Source organism: Lycium barbarum, chromosome 5 (assembly GCF_019175385.1).
Source record: "Lycium barbarum isolate Lr01 chromosome 5, ASM1917538v2, whole genome shotgun sequence".
Lineage (NCBI taxonomy): Eukaryota > Viridiplantae > Streptophyta > Magnoliopsida > Solanales > Solanaceae > Lycium > Lycium barbarum.
Genome location: NC_083341.1, coordinates 10,085,853 through 10,102,167, shown reverse-complemented (window position 1 = coordinate 10,102,167; position 16,315 = coordinate 10,085,853). Strand labels below are relative to the sequence as shown.

Genomic DNA, 16,315 nt, shown 5'->3' with positions numbered 1-16,315 from the left:
GGTTTTTATGTCTATAAGAGAAAATACAACTTAAGATATCCAAATTGCATATCCAAACATGGTTTTAAACCATGGTTTCAAACCATGTCCAAACGGCTCCTTACATACTCCCTCCATTCACTTTTACTTGTCCAGTATTCTAAAAATATATTTTCACTTTTACTTGTCACTTTTAGCATATCAAGAAAAGACAAATTCTTTTTTCCTCATTTACCCATGGTATTAATTACTTACTTCAAATCATTTTTCAAATTCAATAAAAATATGCACCAATTAATATAATTACATTGGTAAATTATGCACTTCATTTGTTTATTATTTCTTAAGGAGTGTGCAAAGTCAAAAGTGGACAAGTAAAAGTGAACAGAGGAAGTATATATTAATAATATTGAGATAAATTACATTATCAGGTCACTTTTACTTGTTATAATGGATACCTAGTATAACTGCCAGTTCAATCTTAGCCATAAATTAATTGGAAATGTAGCATCCCTTGCCAGGAATTAATTGGAAATGTGCATCCCTGTGGATCTTGCGCTAAAGACTTTGACCAGAGGCAAATTTAGGACGGATTTTTATATGTTCAATGAGATCCATTACTTTCGGTTTGAACTAAACATATATATGTATACTACAAGAATTTAAGTGTATACATATAATAACAAGATTACGTTCATTCTTAACTAACGTACTCTAAATTTTGGATTTGCCAATATTTCTGATGATGAAAAGCTCAAAATTTAGAAGTAGTACATGTGGATTGTGGCACCAGGAAAACTAAAAATGTTTATTAAGCACTAGCTAGTAAGTTTCTCAGTACTACGAATTTCTTGAGTACAAGGAGAAGCAATATTGCTGTTAGAAATAATGAGCTGTATTTCCCATTTGAAGAAAATGACATCAAGTCATCATCAGCCCAATTTAAGAAACTTTAAGAAATTCAACACATTCTAGATGATTTTCCTCCCAACTTGGGAAGTCCAACTTTCACCATGCTCTCGCATTTATTATTTCTGTTGGGGAAAATATTTTTGTGGGGAAAAAGAGATTTGACAATTCTAATAGAGTAATCTTTGTTTTAAAGCAATTTAAGCTAGCACTGACAAAATTCCTTTAGAATTTATAAGGAAAGTGAATTCAAGTTCAACAAACTTAAATTCCAACAAGAACACAAAGGGAATTTTCAGAAGGGAAGATGGAGTTCTGAATATATATAATTCTGATAAATATGTACAATTAGGAGCAGGGGCCGCGGAGCTAGAATTAAGCTGATGCAGTATAAGTTTGGCCGAACTCAATAGCTTTGATTCAAACTTTGTATTAGTATTAAAAAATTCATTAAATATGCGCAAAATTTAAATTCTAGTTCCGCCTTCAAAAATCAAAGGCAAGTATTTATTAAAATACATCTGTTAGGATAGTTATTTTTAACAGATACAATCTCTAGCTAGACACTTTAAAAGTCATCCTTTAATTTAATTAATAGTTAAAGTAGTCTACTTTTCTCATTCAATCACTACAGCACTGACAAATTCATTACGTACCTGCAAAGCTTATGAATTAAAATCGACCTCATATTTATCTTTCAACAAGCCAACTCCACACCCAGAGGCGGATCTAGAATTTGAAGTTGGCGGGTGTCACTATTTTCTTCAATGTACATCTTGTTAGAAACGTATATTTGGGTCGGGTCCATCTCTTTTTAATTTATTCGGGTCAAATTAATAGGCTTTTTTTTTTAATTTGCAAATATGAAAATTACATCTCAAAAATCAAGAAACGAACATAATTAACATCTTAAATAAGGAATCACACTCATTAACACCCATTAACATCAGAAGTAAAATCAACATTTTCACCAGGGACTTGCATCTCTTATGTATATTAAAAAAAATGAATTTGCACAAGTAAAATAACATCTTCAATAAGAGAATTACACCAATCAAAATAAGAAAAATAATAGAAAAATTCTCCAATTGGTAAATACACCCCATAAGTAAATGTAGAATTAGATAAACTACAAGTTCTAAAAAATAAATCATAAATTTCGTGTTTTTTCTAAGCAGTGATTATGAAATTTTCATCACAATTGAAGTAGTAAAAGTGATTTAAATTGAAATTATACGTACTCTAATTCATTTCTCATTTTATTATTAAATACTCCAATTCATTTCTCATGTTATTTATTGCTTATTAAGAGTGTCCCAAGTCAAATCTAGATAAGTAAACATGGACGGAGGGAGTAATAAACAAAAGAAATTATAAAAAAAAAAAAAAGAATTTTGATCTCAATCCAAAATTCCCATTGAGACCCAAGTTTTTCGATTTAAAATACTCACATATTTGAGATTAAGAGAAATGTTTAATTTAAGGGATTTTGAAGTTTCTATTTGTGTGTTCTCGCTAGAGATCACAGATAAAATAATAGAAAAGAGGAAAGACAATATAAATGATAAAAAGATAAATAGAAAATTGGGAGGGCCGAAAAGGGAATTACTGGTACAAAGAAAGTAAAAAGCGCAAAGAAAAATAGGAGTCGAAAAATGTTCAAGATAGATTCAAACTTATGTCAGTCAGCCGTGGCACCTTTGTCTAATTTACGATTGGGGGTGGCAGGATCAAATATTTAACCTAATTTAAGCAAATTACAACATAAGTATATAAAAAATTTATTAATCGAGAGGGTGCCATGCAACCCTCACCCTAAAGGGTGGATCCGCCTCTGCCCACACCCCGCCCCCACGGCACACACACCCCCACAACAGGAGGTTTCTGTGTTTCTGAAGAACTTGGTGTTAAGGGTTTTAATTTGATTCAGAAGTCTATCCTCCTATTCAAGTAGAGTGACTACTAGTTAAAAGGCATATATATTTCAACAAGTGCATGCAGAGTATCAATCATCAATGTACCATCAGTCCATCACTCATATGTAATAATGAGCATAATATATTCTTCTTAGGATTTACATTACATAAAGTGACAACTGACAACGTAACGGAACACAATATTCCGCGACGTCTTTCATTACATCCAATAAATCCTCTTTTTTGAGCACCTTTGCTCGTCGGCCGAAAGGCCTTGATGTGTAGTTTAACCTTTTGTAAAAGGTTATTCGGCTTACTTTTAAGTTATTAATTAAAAGTTCAACTAATTTTGGATTATTACTTGCCATTATTTTTTAGGTGACTTGATTACTTACACCTATTACCTATTAAAATTCTGTTCAAAAACTTCATTCAAGAATTCGTATAGAGAATGATTTTTCACAACGTAACAGTTCTTCTATACTAACTTAATTAGTTGCTATCAGATTAAGCAACGGACTTTACGTGAAGTGTTTGGTTGTGACTTGATGACTTGTCAAGGCTGTAGAGTTTCAATTTGCTCGTAACTCGAAAATTTAACGGTCTTTTTCTGCGCTAACTTTGTCAAAAAATCAATAACTTTCGCTATCATCACAACAAGATCCTCGTCCATATATAAAAATTCTTTTATATTACCAATTTATAAAAATTAGATTCTAACTTTTAAAAGTTGTGGAATTCTTGTCAGAGTCGAAAATAAATATCTGGCAATTAGATTCCATTATTGTATTTTGCCTAAGATTAGGTTGAACAGATCACTACCCTCCAACTGGATACTCCTGTCATTGACCAAAAGGCCAACTTTCTCAGCAAAATCCACCGTCCAAATAAAGAACTTTACTTTCTTTAATTTTGAACATTTTTTAACTGTATGCATGCATTTGCAAACAGACGATATAAAGACAATTTAGTATTAAAATTTTATTAAATCATTAATCTGCGTAGTTCATTTGTTTTTATATTTCAAGCTACAAAGTCAATGTGATTACCAAGTCAAAAAGAAGTATCCTTTCAATTTATGTGACATGCAATTCCTCTTTTAATTTGTTTGAAAAAAATAACACCCTTTTATATTTGGACAATTAATTTTACATTAATCATTTTACCCTTAAGGTTGACAAGCAGTGGTGACTGTCTTCCTTTCTTTTTTTTTTATGTACTAGGTTAAGATATTTATGATCAATCGTATTATGATTTCTTAAAAAGTATATTTCTTATAAAATATACTTAAATAAAATTGACTTGACCACCATTTAATGTTTGATGAACTTCTAAAGATCTGTTTGCATATAAATAAATGTAATTTAACACAAAAAATGAAAAAGTTAAAATACCTATAAGAAAAAATCTAATGGTTGCAATACAATTGCATGAAAATCAATATACACCTCTCCTTTAGCTTTCTGACTAACATTATTCAAGGACCTAAGTTACAGACAAAGAAAAACATAAAATTTCTTACAAGTAAGAAAGAAAAGGAGAGATAATGGCTAATTAATTTTTTCCAAGGGTTTTAGGAACATTACTACAAAGACATCAGCCAAACTCAAAAGAAATTATAAAAATCAACGTCAATCAATTAATGCTATACTACAATTCTACAAATTAGCAAGGACCATTTCTCCCATAGTACTATTGCTGACTGCAAGAGACTACTAGTTCAATTAGAGAAAAAGAGAAAAATTAGAGTACCATATTAAGCATATTTACAGAGGGTATGTTAAGATATGTGTCATATATTAATTGAGTATGTGTAAAGTATTGGATGCGGATCTGCATGTACTCCGTGTTTACTCCAAACTATATTAATTTATTAGGATTAAATCATAAAATATATAGTAATTAACTGTGATTTAATGATAAAGTATACATAGAAGCATGTGTCATGAGTTAATTGAGTTGACAGATTGTGAAAGCAATCGTTAGAGGGAATTATGCTAAATATCACCCTGATGTTTTAATTATATCCATCTGCTAATTATGTCCTAGGGACAGCATTAATAAGAAAATTTTAATGTAATAGAAATAGTTAGCTAGTATTAGTAATTGGGAAATTTAAAGGTCCGTGTTTGTTCCAGTGGTGTTCGATATTTCTCAATGTAATTATTCGTTTCACTTTTAATCTATTTATATTTTTGTCGTGGACAAATCGTCTCATGTTACCGTAAAACATATGGACTCCGCCTGTCCAAATTAGATTCTTCGAGGAAAGATTCTCGTTTACCCTCAACTTTTATCATAATTTATGAGAAAATCGTCAAATGCCCCCTCAAGGTTTAGTCAGATTAATTATGTCGCATCCAATCTTTACGGGTGATCTATTACCCCCTGATTATTTTTAAACGAAATTATTACCCCCTGGATGGTGAGGCGGCACAGAGAGTGTAGTTCAATCTCTTTGAGAGGTGAGAAGCAAATAAAAATGTTTAAAGAAAGCATTATTTAGTTTTTTTTTTCATTCTCTCTCTCTTCTGTTTTCCTCTTATTCCCTTATTCTTCACCGCCCGCCACCATCCACCGCCGTCCACCACCCTCCACCGCCGCCACTTAATTTTCTAAAAATTAACCTATTACTTCCCCTACCTTCTTTTACCCAAACTCAACTCCAAAATTTGCGCACCCACCGTCCTAATCCTAACACTATCCTCAACTTCCTCTCCTTTCCCACTATCATCTTCCTCATCATCCTCCATTAGAGGATACCCCATCATCACCGGTAAAGCTCTCATCATCCTCCATTAGAGGATACCCCGTCATCACCGGTAAAGCTCAATCATTTCATTATTGGGGAATTCTCTGTTACATCCAATTCAACATCCCCAAATACTTCCTTATACTTTAACATCCACAAATACATATACACCTAAAAAGTGAGCAAAGACATAAAAGATGAAAAAAAAAACAATCAAAGAAAAATCAGAATTTCAGTACCCATTTGACAGAAATAGAAAAAAAATGTCCATTTAGCCTTATTTGTTGGTATTGTTTAGTATAGCATTCTTGATTTGGTGAAAAATGGCTTCATTTGGTGATGGATTGGTTTTATTTGGTTTAGAAATTTCGAAATTAGAAGTAAAAGGTAAAACAAAATTAAAAAAAAATTAAAAGGTGAAAAAATACGCGTCAAGCGCGTGCATTTCACCACTCAAATATAGATCTGGTGGTAGCGTTTCAAGGGGTAATAATTCCATTTAAAAAATAGTCAGGGGGGTAATAGGTCACCCGTAAAGGTTGGGTGCGTCATAATTAATTCGACTAAACGTTGTGGGGGCATTTAACGATTTTCTCCAAAATTTATAATTAGATAAAACAATACAAAATACCCCTAAAACGTAAAATATTTATCCGCTCATGCGTCCTCCTAAACTAATTTTGCTTCTTATCCAATCGACTGAAAAATATTTACCTGAGTACTCCCTCGCCCAAAATCCTTCCTCCATGATACCATCTCAGTATATTAATATATCATGATAGTATCATGGAGGACTAAGAGAAGGACCGAAGTAGTCCTCCATAATACCATCTCAGTATATTTTATGTATCATCATGGTATCGTAGAGGACTGAGGAGTGGCTCATTGAAGGACTGAAACAGTTCTCCACGATACCATCACAGTATATGTATAAAAGATGATGGTATCATAGAGGTTTTTAAAAGAAAAGTATGTCTTTTGAATAAATGAACATGATACCATGTTAGTATATTTATATACCATGTTGATATAATTTTGGGGATATTTCAGATAAATAATTTTAGGAATATGAAAGTAAGAGAAATATGAATGGATAATTATTTTATTTTCAAGGGAGAGCAACGTGCTTTCCCCTTATAATTATGCATGTAGAAATCCTTTTAAGGGTCGAGGGCAAAATAATTTTTTTTTATAATGGCGAAGTCGGGCGTGTAAAGGGTTACTCGTGTTAGAGAGGTGTGTCACAAGGATTTAGCTTTAAGATCTTGTAAATTGTATATTCTCTCTCATTAATCTAATATATAATAAAATTGCTCAATTTCAAATAATACATGAAAATAAACATAATTAAATTTGATCAGTTTTGCCTTAATAATATTACTATCCTTATAACCAAACAAAGGCAAGAAAAGAAAAGAGAACCTAATCTAAACACAAGAAGACGACAAACTAAGGGCGGCTAGAAGGAGAACAAGTTTCTTTTGCCTATAGACTTGTGGCAATACAAATGGAACCCACAAAGCAAAAGGCAAAAAGATAATGGAATTTTGCCAACCAGCAATATTAATGGCTCTCATACCTTTCACCCCTTTCCAAAATATAATCATATTCTTTTAATTACCATCTAAGTTGCTTTCAGTTTATCTTCCTGCTCCTTTTTTTGGTATAAGATATCTTCTTGCTCCTCTTCTGTCTCTACAATTCCTTCTTTTCCATTGAATGGTGTACATGAATGTAGTGTGAAAAGAAACAGTGAAAGAATAAAGCCTGTCTATAAGTAGCCTATATCTCAAATAGATACGTCAAATGACAAAAAATAATTACGAGAATCGAATTTGAGGCCTTTAACACTTTAAATTTAAAAAAAAAAAATGAAATCGCTTTTAATAGGAAATGTTTTACCTATAAAATATAAATTCTTGAGAATAGAATTAGTTGAGTCTCAATGTAAATAGCAGATACGTGAAAAGCAAAAGAAAGATCCGGGATGATTAATGAAACTGAAATTTAAATAATCATATACATTTTACATGAGCTTTGCTAAAAGAGACTTGTGGATTCATCAAAGTGTATTTCTTCCTATAGCATGCACTATGTGGCCATTGGTGATACAAAATTTAATCAGTACACAGTCTGAATTATAGATTCTAAATTGAGAGAATGAGTTCTTAAATTTATATTTAACATTATTTACAATATTTTCCGCCAATTCCATTGTTGATCCGCCATTGTACGTGGCATTTGCTATACCCTAAGAAGTGACATGGTATTTAATAAAAGAAAAATACTTTACTTGCTGAGTTGAATAGGTCATACCACTTTGAATCACATAGGTCAAAAGGGAATTATAATTAATCCCCAGGGGTCAGTTGAGGGTTAAAAAGAGAAAGAAAGGATAGCTCTTTTTTTCTTTTTTCTTCTTCTCGCTCAGTGCCCAATATTCATTTTTGGAAGACTAATTCGAATTCATTTCGAAAAGTCTAGCTACATATTTTAGAGACTAGTCTGAATTTATGCCTGAAATACCCCTTTGGAGGTAAAGTGATCCGTATCAAAAGTGACTTCAATTGAAAGCTCAAACCCAAAATAACCAAATTGAAAAAAGTAGGGGTACTTGTGGCATCACAACCTTTGGTGATAAAGAATAGTCATTCCACTTTATATTAGGAAAGAATAGACGTACCACTTAATTTATCCATATGTTGTTATCAGGAGAATAAACAAATGACCCTGAAGACTACTGGGTCTCTCTTAAAGAAAAATAAAGCTAAGCAAAATGCCAATAAATTTTCTGAAAACATGGAGTTGCTTTTCTTGACTTTAAATAACAGAAAGACTATTCAAAACATCAACTCCAATTTCCCAACTTGTAACTATCAGAAACCAATAATGCAGTTGACAAGCCACTACAGCCATTCTTGACTATAGTGCAACCAGCTACAAGCCATAGCCTATCTAAGATATAATAGCAAAAGTACCATAGTAGTGTATTATTACTAATGATCGTCCTAACTTAAAATCACACACTCAATTCTGCACAAGAGGAATATAAGAAAAAAACTTTAACAGGCTCAATATGAATGGCAACTGAAAAAATATATATATATATCGAAATACAACTTCAATTCCTTGAAGAATATAAAGAACAAAATCCCTAAGGGATGTTATTATATAAAAAAATATAAGAATATAACAAATGCTTCTTTTTTCAATCACTTAATTGTTGAAACAATGTGATCAGTTATCCTTCCCTATCCATTTCTTTCCCCATAAAACTGGGATATGTTGATGTTTTCCCTTGAAACTAATGGTTAACTTATATCCAATAATATCGAATAAGAATTCGAAAAGAATAATTATGGAGCAATTAAGCCACGATCCGCTCCTGGTCTATGTACATTTGTTCCAGCCAAGGTGGAATTGACTCACGAGCACCACCGCCGTGCTTCTGCTCTGAACTATATAGCCCGGTACCAGTGGATGACACATCTTTCACCAAGGAATGAACCCACGACACGTCTGGCTCGTTGACTTGAGATGGTGCGATTGGTGATCTTGTTGGAGTACCACCATTTCCACCACGAAAACCAAAAGATTGAGATCTCTTGAGCTTGTTCGTGTCCTCACTATTGTAGCCCCACTCCAATTTCCCGTCGGGGGAACCCCAATCTGACATATTATTAGATGACATCAAAGGCGGGGAGTTAGCAACACCATTTGGACCACCAGCACGATGGCCCATTCCACTACGGTCAATAAAACTCTGGCTGCGCTTTGCAAAAGCAGCAGACCGGGAGTTCATGACAGCTTGAGCCACTGCTGCTGATGAGTCGAATCCGTAGGTCGAGGGTTTTCTCATAGGAGACGATGATTGAGAAATGTTGGAATAGCTCGATTGAAATTGGTTCATGTTTTGTCGCATCTGAAGCCCCGTTGGAGATTGCATCTGGGAGCCGTTACTTGAAACCTTAGGTGAGAGACCTTGCAAATGAGGAACCGATGGAGAATACAATTGAGAACTGGTGGATGATGCAACTCTTGGAGATAGGCCCTGCAATTGGGACAACATTTGAGAATCCATGGATCCAAAAACATCATCGAGATTAGTAGGCTTCAGATCCCCCATCCGATTGTCGTTATTCCAATATGATGGTGAAGAGAGACCAGCCATCTCATCTATCAATTGCTGCCTTAGTTGCTGCTGCGTGCGGATGCTTTCCAAGCCGAGCATTTTCATATCCAAATCCAAGTCTCGGGCATTCACAGACGTCTTTAGCCTACTACCGGGAAGTTGTAATGCTGGTGGGGTGATGTTCATCTTGCTTTGCCACATGTTTCCACCCATCGGAGATGAACATGTAACAGCAGCAGGAGACATCGGAGGCGAAGAACCAAGAGCCAGAGGGCTCAATGTTGACATGTCCATAGAACTAACCGGAGTAGCCTTTGGGGAAGGAAGAGCTGAACCGGTGGAAGCATACAACGGGCGAAGCTCTTCAGGCTTGTGAGCGAAAAAGCAAACTTTCCTTGAGCACCCGGTCTCGTCCTTGCAGAGACGTGTTCTATATTGAGCAGGATGGAGCCACGACTCAAATACACCGTGAGCGTACTCGCAAGAATCACCCTTTGCACAAGCACCTTTCTTGAACTCAGGACACGGGACACATGTATAGTTGTACTTCCTAGGGTCACGTCTCCTTGCGTTCTCCCCTGGATGAACAAAAGGGCATTCGGTCCAGTCATGAGAATAAGCCCTGGAACATGGCTTAACCTTGAAACAATACATCCTGAAATCATCGCTTCCATAAATCCCATCATTTATGTCCGGCAAGGAAGTATCGATCGGGTATTCTTTCTTCTCGCTTCCTTCTTTCATCACCACTGCTTCTCCTTGTTCTTCCTCCAGGTCGACAAGCTCGCCCAAGCCTCCGTTCAACAACAACTCCAGCGATTTCCTTTTCGAATTCAGATTCCTTAATGACTTTGGAACAGAAGCAATCACATCACAAGGTTTGTTTCCACTGGCATCACAAACACTGGCATCTGCAGAAGCATCAACCAAGATCTTAACGACCTCGATCGATGAATCCGAGCCACCAGCTGCAGCACAGTGAAGAGCAGTTGCACCATCAGAGCCACAGGCCCTATTGACATCAACTTTCCCAGTACCAATAATATACTTCAAAATCTCAGTGCTTCCATACATAGAGGCAATCATCAAAGGAGTTCTCTCTTCGAACCCCATCTTTTTCGAATCAAATCTTTTTCCATACCAAAAGCTGAACTCATCAACAGCACAACCTTTCTCTACTTCACATATGAAGCCAGAAAGATCATCTGAAGCTGATAATTCAAGCAATTTCGAACAGTTTTTACTAGGCCCTTCTTTCTTGTCCATGTTTAGATCAAAAGGGCAAAGTTTACTCTTTGAACCAGTGCACATCAATTCCTGTAAGTTATCAAAGAAGCTTCCAAGATTTAGATTTGATACTCAATAAAGTCACAATTTCCAAAAGTAACAAACTGCATAATCTAAATAGATACTGAATCAAGACTGTAAGTTTTCAACTACTCAAAATTCTTACTAGATTTACATTTCTACTAAATTAAACCCATGTAAATCACAAATTCCAAAAGTAACAAACCATAAATCTAGATAAATACTGAATAAAAAATGTAACTTTTTCTTAATCTAATGAACCCATCAGTTTATTTTAGAAAGCAACCCCCCCCCCCCCTTTTTTTTTTTAAAAAAAAAAACAAGAGATCTCATGTGAGCTCTATTAAATTCAACAAAAACTGAAACCCATCTTGATAAAGTTTCAAACTTTCAATATAATTACAAAAGACTTCATACCCATAAGCATTATTTACCACAAAAGGACAAAAACCCATACTTAGAAAAGAAAAGCTGTTTAAAGTTTCAACAAAATTAAGAAAGCATATACAACTAGTCAACAAAAACTGAAACCCATCACTAAAAAGTCTCAAAGTTTCAATCTTTTTACAAAATAATCCATACCCATAAGCATTATTTACCATAAAAGGCCAAAAAAGCAATAAAAACTGAAACCCATCACTAAAAAGTTTCAAAGTTTCAATCTTTATACAAAAAATTCCATACCCATAAGCAATAAATGTTGAAAATAAATAGTACCTTAGAGATGGATAAGGTTTCTTGAAAATCCAAGAGGAAAAAATATGGTCTTTGAATTAGTTGGAAAGAATTGTGAGTTTGTAGTTGTAATTTGTTGAGTATTTTTGTGAAGATATGACTTAGGGGTACACAGGTATATATGGGTCGAAGGGAAGGAAGGAGGAAAGTGAGACTTTTCTTCTTGGTGCGTTCTATTTTTTTTTCTTCTCTTAGAATTTATGGTCAAAGTCAAATCTTCAAAATAGGGTCCACTAATACAAGACAATTACAGAAATGGTCCTTTATATTTGGAAGTTGATTCAGAATAGTCCCTAAAGTGGGGTTTGAATAATTTTGATCCTTTAAATTAGCCAAAAAGTGCGTCTCCGTCAAATATTTAACAAACTAGATTTGATGAAAATTATGAAGAAAAAGAATTTTGCGTGAACTTACCTATTAAGGTACACTTTCTGCTATTTTTCGTCTCTTTTTAGAGTTACGTGCAGTTTATGTTATTTTTTAATCTATTTTTTTTTGTGTTTAGTATAGTTTTTGCGTTGCAGTCAGAGGCGAATTCAGGATTTGGAGGTTCCGGATGCCACACTGTTTTGAAAATAGACGTGTTACTGTTTAACCGGTTCAAATACAGTAAAATTTAATCGATTTGATCAACTTTGGGCTTCAGTTCAAATTATTCGTCTTTTCAATTTATATAGATAAATAAAGAAATATTCTTTATAACAAACAGACAAATGGACAAATAATATTCCAATTTATATTTTAAAAAATCATGCTCAGATCAATACATAACTTAAGCTTACTAGCATACTTTTAATACAGAAAGAAGATTTTTTTTGCTTTCTAAATGAGCGTTATGACACGAAACCAGGACTCAACATACCCATTTTTTTAATTTTAATAACCATTTAAATTAAAAACAAAGCAACTTGTAAAATTCAAGATAAGAAGCAATGTCGAGGGAGAAGCTGAGGCAGTTGGGGAAGGTCAATTACTAAAAGTTGACAAAGGGAGAGAAATTGTAGGAGGAAGGAAACTATTTACTGCTATATCTTATGCTTAATAAAATAAGAAGGAAGAAAAAGAAAATCAACAAAAGTTACTAAAAGATGCCAACAAAGATTGGTGTAACCGCGTAAGGCTACCACATACTAAAAGATGTATTATAAAAAGCGAAGCTAATAGGATTCGAACTTGAGTCTCTAGTGTGGGGAAACTGACATTTAGCCACCGACACCTTTGACTTGATTGTAACTCTGGGTGGCAGGGAGATTATTTATCCTATTTCTTATAGATATAAACATACACATATAGAGTTTCAATCGAGGCGTCCGGGTGCCGTGGCATCCTCACACTAACACATGGATCCGCCCCTGGTTGCAGTTCCAAGTATTTGATGAAACTTTCCTAGTGATTTTTGTTTACCGCTAAAAATGATTTTAGGACACTCAGTTTGTTAGGAAATAGGGCTAAACACAAGTGGATCCTATCCGACCACAAATTCTTTCAAGCAACTCTAGGTGAGTTTGGTGATAATAGATAATATTGAAAAGAAGAAATAGATTGTTAAAGAACAAGAAAATATTAAAAAGTCTCAAGAATGAATTTGTGTATTCAGAGCTCTTAGTGAGAAAATATTGCTAGGGCGCCACTGTGGGAGAGGAAGTAAGGTTCCTTCCTCTATAAGGTATATTTATCTATACCAATCTTAGACTTTTCAACTTAAAAGTACAACCAACATGACATGCCTACAACTCCATCCTGCAGACGTATAGCAATGCTCGTCCCAAGGCTGATAGATGTGACGGAGGTTGGTGAGAGTGGAAGCCAATTGTGAGAGGCAACCTGACTTACCCATACATGAACCTTAATGAAATAATTTATAACCACACAAATGTCTAAAGTTTATTTTTAGACCACAAATTAGGACAAAGGGAGTAACCTTTAATATTTAAAGGACTACTTTAAACTTACTTTAAAAAATTAGGGACCATTTTTGTTATTTCCTCACTTGATTACATGCCACTTGTGTGTCTTACTGGTTCCCACCTAAATGCAAACTCAAATGAATTCAAGTGAAATTCAAATGAAAACTCAAATAAATGCAAATGAAATGCAAAATGATTGAAATTTTGAGCGCGTCTAAAAAAGTGGGACCCATGTCCACGTCAAAGGTCCAATATTATTATTATTATGATTAGAATTTTGACCGTCTCAACGGGTTTGTTCTTTGGTCACGTGTGGGTAATTAGCTTGCAGTGGTTTCTGTAACTCTGGCAGACGCGCCCCAATTGGCCCCGCTCCTTATCATCAACACTTGGCATCTGTTTTCCACTTTTGTTCTACTTTGGTTGGGTCCTTTATGGATTGATGACTCGTATGTCACAATTTAAATTGTAAATTCACGTTAGGATTGAAATATTTTGTGAGGAATATGAGTTTATATTATTAAAATTAGTTTATTTATGTTTTAAATATCTGAATTTGATTAGTAAATAAACATGAGCCAGCCGTTATAAGTATGGTAATTGATTATTAGGTCAGGCACTCTTGTGCTCGGTGATCTACAATGGCGGGGCTAGAAATTTTGGTAAGGTTATTCAAATGTTTACGAGGGTATAATTTTTTTTCAATGAATGAGTGCAACAATTTTTTTTTAACATCATCACTGCACACTCGCCTAAAAATTTATGGTCCATTGGATTTCGCAAGTTATTCTTGATAAATTTCATTGCTAAAAAACTCTTATGGTGATTACAGTTTCAAATGACAACCACATACCCAGTGTACGTAATCGCACAAGTGGAGAACAACAAGGGGCATTCCGAGAATGTTACAAAGCGAGAGATAACGACTAATTAATATTCCTTGAAAAAAAAAAGTTGGATAATTAAAATGTTTACAGAAGTAACTAAAAAAGAAAAGAGAACATAATAAGAGATTGCTAACTTGCTATTAGATCTCATAGTCATCTTTTTAACAATACGTCATCTTCTTTTCTAGGAAATAGCAAGGAAAGAAGAAAGACTAAAGAAACTTTAACAAATGAGTCCAACGTAACTCCAAACCCACATAGGAATAAACCAAATGCAAATTAATCATATTTGAATGCAAATTAATCATAACTCAAATACAAATAAGTTTAGTCGGAACATGGAAGAAAATAAATACAAATACAAATCAACCAAGTAGCTTAAGACATTGTTTGTATATTTTCTTTTAAAGAAAGAAGATGACCAGCGTTTGACGCAAGCTTTAAACTGTGACTTTTAGGTAAAATTGAACACCCTTTACCTCTAAGTTCTTTATCTCAATTATTTTAAGGGTGTTCAAAATTTAATTTATATCCAATTAACTATAATATCTAATTCATAGACTAGTACCATTTTCCAGCCAAGGGTGTGCAGGTGATCGCCCTTGGCCATGAGTGGCTCCGCCACTGGTGATCTAGTGTGGCATTGAGTGTATATTCAACCCGATGAAACTCGTAATTGGAGGGTCCAACACAATTTCATTAATTAGAATTATATTCTCTTTCTGGTCGTTATATAAACACATTGTCGAAGATATTTCATAACATTTGATTTGTATGGCAGATGATTGATCCCGACTATTATTTTTTAGTTGAATTAGAAAGCTCTTTTTATATTTATCGAAACTTGAGTTATCTAAATAATGGATTTAGGGGCGAAGATTGCTACTGTAATTCTAATTGTAAAAAGGATAATAAAGATGAAGCCATAGTCCTTAATAAAATCGCACTAGTGTATGGCTCAAATAGGTACGTAATCATCCTTGCTAATTCAAATTTACTTTTATATCCTAACATTATGTTTGATCTTGATTTTATTATGTTAATATTCTTAGACGCTTTCCTAGAGTAGGTTCGGGAGAATTGGAGGGATCGATTTTATTGTCTATTACAAATGTTGATTTAGTTATACGGTATGACTCTTTTTTTTTTTTTTTTTGGTAATTAAACGAACTTGTATTAATCACCAACTGAACTATTACAAAACTAAAGCTGATGAATACCACGAGTTATCTCATACTGAAGAAAACCAGCAACTTAAACTACATCCTCCTAGGCTATTCTAAAACATAAACTGTCTCAACAAGGTACTTATACCAAGAGGTGCTCTCACATTACTAATAGACGCAATCACCTTTGCTAGAGTATCAACATTTCTCGCGACTTTCTCAAAGATTCTACCATTCCTCTCGAGCCAGACTCTGTAAATAAATTCTGTGTATATCAACTTAAACATCTGGGCATTTTGTGACTTCCCTTTAGTAGCAGTGATTGCGTAATGCAACTGTTCATCCCATGAGTTATGTTGCACTGCTGATTTCTTGAGCCATTGCATAATTCTCTGCCAGATAGCTCTAGTGTACACACATTTGACAAATAAATGCTCTCTTGATTCATCTTCATTGTGACATAGAGAGCAAATTTTATCCACATCCATACCCCGTTTTTTCAATCGATCTGCAGTAAGCATACTCCATGCATCAACAACCAAAGAGTAAATCTAGCCTTCGGGCGAGCTGCATTGTTATACATTACACATTTCCATGGTACCCTAGGCTGGTTGCCAATAAAGG

At 34.2% G+C, this 16,315-nt stretch overlaps 1 protein-coding gene across 1 annotated transcript; it reads right to left on the bottom strand.

Annotated features, from left to right (window-relative positions):
- Positions 1 to 8,633: 8,633 nt before the first annotated feature.
- Positions 8,634 to 11,871, bottom strand: LOC132640398 (zinc finger CCCH domain-containing protein 29-like). Its single transcript, XM_060356981.1, has 2 exons — positions 11,714 to 11,871; positions 8,634 to 11,005 (listed from the first exon to the last, which is right to left on the bottom strand). The coding sequence occupies exon 2, from the start codon at positions 10,997 to 10,999 to the stop codon at positions 8,924 to 8,926; it is 2,076 nt and encodes a 691-aa protein (XP_060212964.1). The 5' UTR covers positions 11,000 to 11,005; positions 11,714 to 11,871; the 3' UTR covers positions 8,634 to 8,923.
- Between the last annotated feature and the right edge of the window lie 4,444 nt (positions 11,872 to 16,315).

Coding starts and splice junctions, on each gene's coding strand:
- LOC132640398 (XM_060356981.1), bottom strand. CDS start 10,999: ATGTGCACTGGTTCAAAGAGTAAACTTTGCCCTTTTGATCTAAACATG.